Raw genomic sequence first — 8,400 nt, forward strand, 5'->3', positions numbered from 1 at the left:
TTGAACTTATATTATTATTATTATTATTATTATTATTACTACTACTACTACTACTATTAGAAACACCACAAGATGAATCAACAGCAGACACTCTGCTGGCTGTTATATTGGATCACACGTCGGACACTTCCCAAGTGTCTAGTACTGTGTGATGTATCGGCAAATAATGCATGCAGATCCCAGTAACGTGGCTTGCTGCAGCTGGCAGATGATAATTTTGTCAGTGCCGATTGTGTTTTAGAGGCCAAGGTCTTGAGGCACTGCACCCAGTGGGCCGATCACCACTGGGACCACCTTTACTGGCTTGCAGTTCGATCTTTAAATGCTCATATCGTGTCAGCTTTTCCAGTTGTTTCTCTTCAATCCTGATGTCACCTGGGATGGCAACATCGACAGTCCATACTTTGTTTTTTTTAGCATGATCATGAGGTTAGGAGTGTTGTGCTCTGTCTGTCTGAATTCGGAGGTCCCGGAATATCGTATATTCTGGTGTATAAGACTACTTTTTAACCCAAGAAAATCTTCTCAAAAGTCAGGGGTCGTCTTATATATAGGAGTCATCTTATAGAGTGGGTACTGAAACTTCCAATCCGGATTGGAAAATCTGTGGTTGCTGCATATGGTGGGGGGAGCTCAAAAATGGCAGTGGCCGCGTCCCTGCGGTATGCAAAAGACAAAGAGTGAATATTGTAAAAACACAATCCAGAGCAGAAGAGAAAACTGGCAAAAGAAGGCTCTTCATGGATAGTTCCTGGGAAAATTATGGGTTGCTTACCTGTAACCGTAGTTTCCTGAGTAGTCACCTGCGAAATAGCACTTATGGTATTCCTGCGCCCGCGCAGGCCCAGCTTTCGGAACCTTCTAGACTTAAAAAGAAACATTTTGCTCCCCAGTCCCGCCCCCCCTCCCCCCGAGTATATAAGGTCCGTGGGCGGGATCAACCGTCAATTCTCTTCCGCCGCACAGCAGCCAGAAGGAAAGCGGCATGACACTCGAGGGGAGGAAGGGAGGGAATGTGCTATTTCGCAGGTGACTACTCAGGAAACTACGGTTACAGGTAAGCAACCCATAATTTCCTGTCGTAGTCAACTGCGAAATCGCACTTATGGTAGACTAGCAAGCTACATTCAGGATGGAGGGAGTCATGCCACAGCAGAAAAAAGTACATTCCTGCCAAAGCACGCGTCCCTCCTGGATCTCACATCAAGCTTATAATGAGACACAAAGGTGCTTGGAGAAGCCCACGTGGCTGCTCGACACACCTCCTCCAAGGGGACCCCTCTCAGAAAGGCCATGGACGTAGCCATTGCCCTTGTTGAGTGAGCATGCACCTGCTGCGGCAACTCTTTGCCCGCTAAACGATAGCAGGTGCGAATGGTAGACACAATCCAAGCGGAGAACCGCTGCGACGTGACCGGTAAACCCTTTGCATCCTTTCTATATTTAAGGAACAACCTAGGAGATTTCCTAAATTCCTTAGTTCTCTGTAGGTAGAAGGCCAAAGCCCTTCTGACATCTAACAAGTGTAAATTCTTCTCTAGTGATGTTTCCGGATTCTGAAAGAATGCCGGAAGAATGATTTCCTGTGAGTTATGAAAGCGCGTGGATACCTTGGGCAAGAACGCCAGGTCCGTCCGTAAGACCACCTTGTCTTTATGAAACTTCAAATAGGGCTCATCCACTCTAAGAGCACACAACTCACTCGCCCTCCTGGCCGAAGTAATGGCCACTAGGAAAGCCACTTTCCAAGTGAGTGAGGCTAGATCCGTTGACGCCAATGGTTCAAACGGGGCCCTCGTCAAAGACGAGAGAACCAGCTCCAGACTCCAGGAGGGAGTGATCGGAGCCGTTGGTGGTTTGACATTTGCTAAACCCTTCAGAAAGGCCTTGACAGACAGGTCAACAAAACAGGACGGAAGTCCCACCTTCCTTCTGGCCCAAGAGATGGCTGCCAGATAACATTTGACCGAGGAATTAGACATGCCTGCTTCCGAGAGGGACAGTAAAAAATCCAGAATCACCGAAATGGGCGCGGATTCTGGTAAAACTCCATTTGCTGTTGCAAATCTGCTAAAACGTGCCCACTTGTAAGTATATGAACGCTTAGTCGATGGTCTGTGAGCCGCATCAATAATGGCTAACACAGAGTCCGAAAAGGGTACATCTTGATTTACCCTGATGGATGAATCAGCCACGCAGTCAACCTCAAAGTTTGAACGTCCGGGTAGAGAACCCGTCCCTGCTGGGATGTTAGGAGGTTCGGCTTGTCCCTGAACCTCTGAAATATTCTGCCTGATAGTTGTAGGAGCGGTGCGAACCACGGTTGACGTGGCCACCATGGGGTTACTAGAATGCAGTGTGCGTTGTCCGCTTGTAACTTCGCTATTACCCTCAACAGCAGGGGAAAGGGTGGGAAGGCGTAGACAAGGGGACCCCCCCAATTCCTGAGGAACGCGTCCCCTAGACAGTCCCCCTGCAGGGACGGTTGCGTCCACGCACAGAATATTTTGCATTTCTTGTTCTCCTCGGATGCAAACAAGTCTATGTTTGGGTAACCCCACGCCTGGAAGATCTTTTCCAACTCCTCCGGGTCCAGCGACCACTCGTGATGTCCCATTGGGCTCCTGCTCAGAGCGTCCGCTAGGGAGTTCTGTTCCCCCGGGACGTGCGAGGCCCGAAGGAAAACTCCCCTCTGGATGCACCATTCCCAGATCTTGATCGTGAGTTGTAGGAGTTGGGGTGAGTGTGTGCCGCCCTGCTTGTTTAGGTAGTACATGACGGTCGTGTTGTCCGTCAGAATTTGTACCACCGTGCCTCTTACCATGTCCTCGAAGGATTTTAGTGCCTTTTCTACTGCTCTGAGCTCTAACACGTTTATGTGTAGTGAGCTTTCGTCTGGGGACCATCTTCCCTGGGCAACAACCCCCTGTGCATGGGCACCCCAACCCGAGAGGGAGGAGTCCGTTGTGATGGTTAATGTAGGAGAAGGGGGTTGAAAGGGAAGTCCCATACAGACCCATCTGGGTTGCGTCCACCAATCCAGGGAGTTCCGGACATATTCGGGAGGGGACAATCTGGTGTTCTGGTTGTCCCTGAGGGGGTCGAAAACCGAACCAAACCATGCTTGTAGAGGGCGCATCCGGAGCCTGGAGAATGGGATTACTGATGTAGTAGAGGCCATGTGGCCCAACAGGATTTGGACTTGCCTGGCCGTTACTGAGGGGGACCCCAGAAACAACCTGATGAGCTCTCGTAGGTTGGAAGCCCGGTCGCCAGGTAGGTATGCCCTCTGCGTACGAGAGTCCAGCAGGGCTCCAATAAATTGGATCTGACGGGACGGCGTTAGGGACGACTTCTCCATGTTGACGATCAACCCTAAAGACTGTAAAAGACAGAGAATAACAGAGATATGGTGACGCAGCTGGTTGCGTGATTGCGAAACAATCAGCCAGTCGTCTATATAGGGGTACACTACAATGCCCTGAGTGCGTAGATGAGCTACCACCACTGCTATGCATTTGGTGAAAACCCTAGGGGCCGTACTCAACCCGAACGGGAGTACGTTGTAATGGAAGGCCCTCGTACCCACCATGAATGTCAAAAACCTTCTGTGGTGTGGTGATATTGAAAAATGGAAATATGCATCTTTTAGGTCGATGGTGGCGAACCACACATCCTTCGTTAACAGGGGTAAGATAGAAGCCAAAGTGACCATTCGAAATTTCTTTGGAATGATACATTTATTCAGGTTTCTTAAATCCATAATAGCCCGAAAACCACCTCCGCGTTTTTCAACTACAAAATAATTTGAGAAAAAGCAGTGCGGGAACATAGACGGCGCAACAGGCGAAATGGCCCCTTTTTGTAAGAGCGTGTTTATCTCTTGCAGGAGTGCTGGGGATGGTGGCGTACTCGTAATCCTGCCTGTTCTCGGGGTCTCATTAAACTCAATGGCATAGCCACCTCTAACAATAGCTAACACCCAACTGTCAGAAGTAATACATTCCCAGTTATTATAGAACACAACCAGCCTATCCCCAAAAACTGGGGGAGAGTTAGGTAGAGAACTTGGGGTGAGAGCATAAACAACTGGGGCAATAGGGCCCTCAACGATTTCAACATTACAGGTTGCGGAGGGGTCAGCCCTGGGGCTATCAGGGGTAAATCCCATGTCATCAAAGGCGCTTCCTAGAGGCACCTTGCTTGGGTTTGTTCTGGTAGGGTTGGAAGCGCGGCTTAGCGTTATAGGAGGACCTCCTATTTCCCTGGTATCTAGGTGATGATGATGAGTTTCTTCCCCTGAATGGCCCCGAGTAAGAGTTATTAAAATTCTTACGGAAATTGCCCGCAGGAGGTTGCCATCTCGTACGTTGTTGGTAGGGCTGCCAGGTATATCCGAACTTATTAGCGGCCTGGCGTACTTCCTGTTTTTCCTTTAATGTTCCGTCCGTTTCCGGATTGAACAAGCCTTCTTCGTGCAGGGGAAGGTCCTCGGCTAAGGCCTTCCCCTCTTCCGATAGGTTTGCCGCCCTGAGCCAGGCGTGCCTCCTGATTGAGGTGGCTGTAGCAAACAGATGGCCCGCTGTCTCGGCCAGGTGCTTGGCGAAATCCTTTTGGATTTTCGCTAAGAGCACCCCTTCCGTGTGGAGGGCTTTGGGGAAACGTTGTTCCTCTTGGGGCAGTTTGTCAAGATGTGGGAGTATTTTATTCCAGAGGAAGCTCTGGTACCCGCTCATATATGTCGCATAGTGCGACATTCTGGTTAGTAGCCCTGCAGTGATATGAGCCTTCTTTCCCAGACCATCAACTTTTTTGCCCTCCCTGTCCGGGGGAGCAGACAAGATCCCTTTTGGGCGTTTCGACTTGACCACTTCGGCTACTACCGTATTTGGCTTGGGTGGGTTCGTCACCCACTTTGCCTTGGCCAGGTCAATTCTGTACATGTTGTCCACCCTCTTGGGGACGGCTGGTACAGTAGCTGGTGATACATCCAGTATCTTAGCCAGTTTCAATAAGTAGGGGAGCATGGGTAGGGCTGTTGAAGTGACCACATTCTGCTCCTCACTAGGGAACATTGGGTCCTCGACATGTTCCGGAGCTTTAGGGGCCGGGATGTCGAGGGCCTTAATCATTCTGTCTACAAGACAGGCAAACTTGTTGAAGTCAGGTGGTAAGGGGCCTGGCTCGGAGGCGTTGGGGGCCACCGACTGGTCGGGGGCCTCCGAATCGGAATTCGATTCCTCCGGTTCCGTGGCCCTCTGCTCCGTGTGGGGCCCCTGGTGTTCAGAGTCCTCTATGGGTACCAATATTTGGCCAGAGGTAGTTGGTATGGGCGTAGTAACACCATTAGCAATATCTACAGAACCAGAAGGGTCAACATACAAAGATTGGTTCATACAAACAGCCTGTTCAGTCCCCACATTTTGTCCAACACATGGTTCTTGATTTGCCCCGGGGGCTCTTTCGGGGCGCGAAACAGTTTCCCGTGCCCTGGCAGTTAGAGTCATTGCTGGTGGTGGCATCAAGGGTGGGGCAGCAAACACAGTCGTTGATGTGCCCAAGCCTCTTTGAGGAATGCCAGGGATGGCCTCCATGCGCGGTATGGGCGCAAAGGGAGGTGTATGTTGGAATAACATTTGCCCCGATGGGGCCATTTGCCAGAAGCCCGGGTATGGATAGGGGCTCGGTGTAAACTGCGGTCGTTGGGATGACATAGAAGAGGACCTGCGGGCCCGACGCGCTCTCCTTGCTGATCTGGATGAAGGGGAGGGCGAAGACGATGATGAAGACGACGAAGATGATGAGGATCGTCTGGATCGACCCCTCGATCCCCGTCGGTACCGGCGGCTGGAAGCTCTACTACGTCTGGAGGGCGATCTGCTCCGCCTGGAGGGAGACCGAGACCTACGAGGTCTGCGTCGACGCTCCTCCCTCCTGGGCGAGGTCGATGGAGGAGATGGGTTTGGGAGGGGCAGGAGGCCCTCCCTCGGGCTCGCCGAGCTCAGGGGCCTAGCGGTATCGAGTAGCCTGCCCCATTCATCGGTATCGGGGGCCGCTCCTCGCTGCACGTCCGCAGCTCCTCCTTCTCCAGGAGTCCTTCTTCCTGCTTCGGGCGGAGCCAGCTCGGCAGGGGCGGGGCCCGCAGAGGCGTCCGCCCCCGCTCCTCTCTCTGTGGCCTCGATCTCGGGCGCCGCTTGGATGGTTGGGGGCGGGGCAGACAAGCTCGACGCCGACGGCGTCCCGAGAGTCTCAGCCGAGGCCGGGGAAGCCCGAAGTTGCGCGCTCTTCACACCCGCTTCGCGGGGCGGCGCCAGCCTTGCCGGCGGGAACAGGAGACTGGCCGTAGGTTGCGCCTGTGTAGGGCGCTGCTGGGCCTCCAACGGGGATTTCCCCGCCTTCTTGGAGGCGCTGCGGCCCTGGGGCTCAGCGCGGCTCTCCAAAGCCTTCTCTTTAGGCTTCTTGGCCTTCTTCTTCGCAGCCGCTTCCATAGGTAAGGACATTTCCGCCCCTGTTGTTGGTCTCGGGGACGGAAGGGGCATCAAAGCCCTCTCGTAAAGGGCCGCTTTCAGTCTCGTTTCGCGGTTCCTTCGCGTTTGTGGGGTGAAGGCCGCGCAAATCGCACAGGCTTGGGAGAGATGGGCTTCTCCCAAGCAGGCGAGACATAAATCATGCCCGTCAGTGTCCGGCAGGACGTTGGGGCATTTACTGCACTTCTTAAAGGAAGTGGTCGCCATCTCAGCCGAAACGCGAGCCAGTTTAGCCAAAGGGTCGTTGAACAGTCCGAGTTGGGGGAGCCAGAGATTGTAAGCGATGTCCAAAAAACCAGTCCGAGTCAAATATAGCCAAAAGATCAAGGTTCACTATGCTGATGCCTACTCTATCGGCGGAAAAAAGAGAATTGACGGTTGGTCCCGCCCACGGACCTTATATACTCGGGGGGAGGGGGGGCGGGACTGGGGAGCAAAATGTTTCTTTTTAAGTCTAGAAGGTTCCGAAAGCTGGGCCTGCGCGGGCGCAGGAATACCATAAGTGCGATTTCGCAGTTGACTACGACAGGAAACTTTTCAATTCTGGCTTTGATGTCATTTGGTCTAATGGCTTCTTCTTAGGCTGCCAGAATCAGGTCCTCCTTTGTCTCCTTTTTCAGAGTCCCATTTGTGAGCCACAGCCATGTTTTTTTTTCTTTTCAATTTGGCTCTCAATTTTTCCCAGGACCTGTCCATGGAGAGCCTTCTTTTGCCAGTTTTCTCTTCTGCTCTGGATTGTGTTTTTACAATATTCACTCTTTGTCTTTTGCACTTTAAGCAGTTTACTACTATTGACTTCCCTCAATGTTGGTTCTTGACTGCCTTTCCCATCATCTGTCAGGGCATGTTTTTCTTCTTCTGCCATTTGTTTCACTTGCAGAAGACCTCTCTCTGCCTCCTGATTTTCTGGGCAGGTCAAGTCTGTCGACATCACTACGTGGGTGTCAGAAGTCATCAGTTTTCTTGTTTTTCTGTCCAGATCATCCAGCTCTGCTTGTGTCCATTTCACAATCCCAGAAGTATCGAATGACGGGGATGGCCCAGGTGTTGATAGCCTTGATCGTATTTCCACCATTTAATTTGCTCTTCAAAACCTTTCTGATTCTTTGGATATATTCTTTGCTGACCACATTTTTCACATGCCCATGCTCAGGCCTGTAGCCAGGATTTTGTTTCGCGGGGGGGGGGGGGGGGCTGAATTTTTTCAGGGGGGGGGTTGGGGGGGTTCAGGGTTTTTTTGGGGGGGGTTTCAATCCATGCATATGGGATATATTGAGCATGGTGATCAGATCATGATATGAATAAACATAACAGTTTAAATACTGCACAAGTAAGGCCTTTTCGCAAACCACCATGAGAATTTCGGGGGGGGGGGGCTGAAGCCCCTCAAGCCCCTCAAGCCCCCCCCCCCCCTGGCTACATGCCCATGCTTGATGATGTCCAACTGTAGTATGCCCAGATATTTATAGGCTTCAGGCTAGCTGCATTTTATGGTTTGTCCGTTTGGCATCTCTATGCCCTCGTTGTGAGTAATTTTCCCTTCCTTTAATGCCACTGTGGCACATTTGTCTAGGCCAAACTCCATACTGATGTCAGTGTTGAAGGTTCTGACTGTGTTGTTGTTATTATTATTATTATTAGGAAGGAAAAGAGGAAGGAAAGAAAGAGCCTCAAAGAAAATGCATGCCCATTATAGATGCTTGTATGTGAATATTATTGCAGTGCATGCATGCAATAGTATATGCACACCTCAAGCTTTCTTATGCGGACCACATTGCCAAGTGCATAACTGGAGTAAGGACTTCACATAGACATGCAAAGTCCAGCCGACATCATAACACTCTGTTGCTATGGGAACAATTCCCAGGAAAGG

The 8,400-nt window shown here is 51.3% G+C and overlaps 1 protein-coding gene across 1 annotated transcript; it reads right to left on the reverse strand.

Moving 5' to 3' along the window:
• Positions 1 to 4,115: 4,115 nt before the first annotated feature.
• On the reverse strand, positions 4,116 to 7,654 carry LOC137097721 (serine/arginine repetitive matrix protein 1-like). Its single transcript, XM_067472443.1, has one exon. It carries the CDS (start codon positions 6,732 to 6,734, stop codon positions 4,176 to 4,178), a length of 2,559 nt encoding a protein of 852 aa, XP_067328544.1. The 5' UTR covers positions 6,735 to 7,654; the 3' UTR covers positions 4,116 to 4,175.
• Positions 7,655 to 8,400: the final 746 nt, after the last annotated feature.

This window comes from Anolis sagrei, chromosome 12 (assembly GCF_037176765.1).
Source record: "Anolis sagrei isolate rAnoSag1 chromosome 12, rAnoSag1.mat, whole genome shotgun sequence".
NCBI classification, from domain to species: domain Eukaryota; kingdom Metazoa; phylum Chordata; class Lepidosauria; order Squamata; family Dactyloidae; genus Anolis; species Anolis sagrei.

What these genes read in the sequence shown, in the direction of transcription:
- LOC137097721 (XM_067472443.1), bottom strand. Translation starts at nt 6,734, where the DNA reads ATGGCGACCACTTCCTTTAAGAAGTGCAGTAAATGCCCCAACGTCCTG.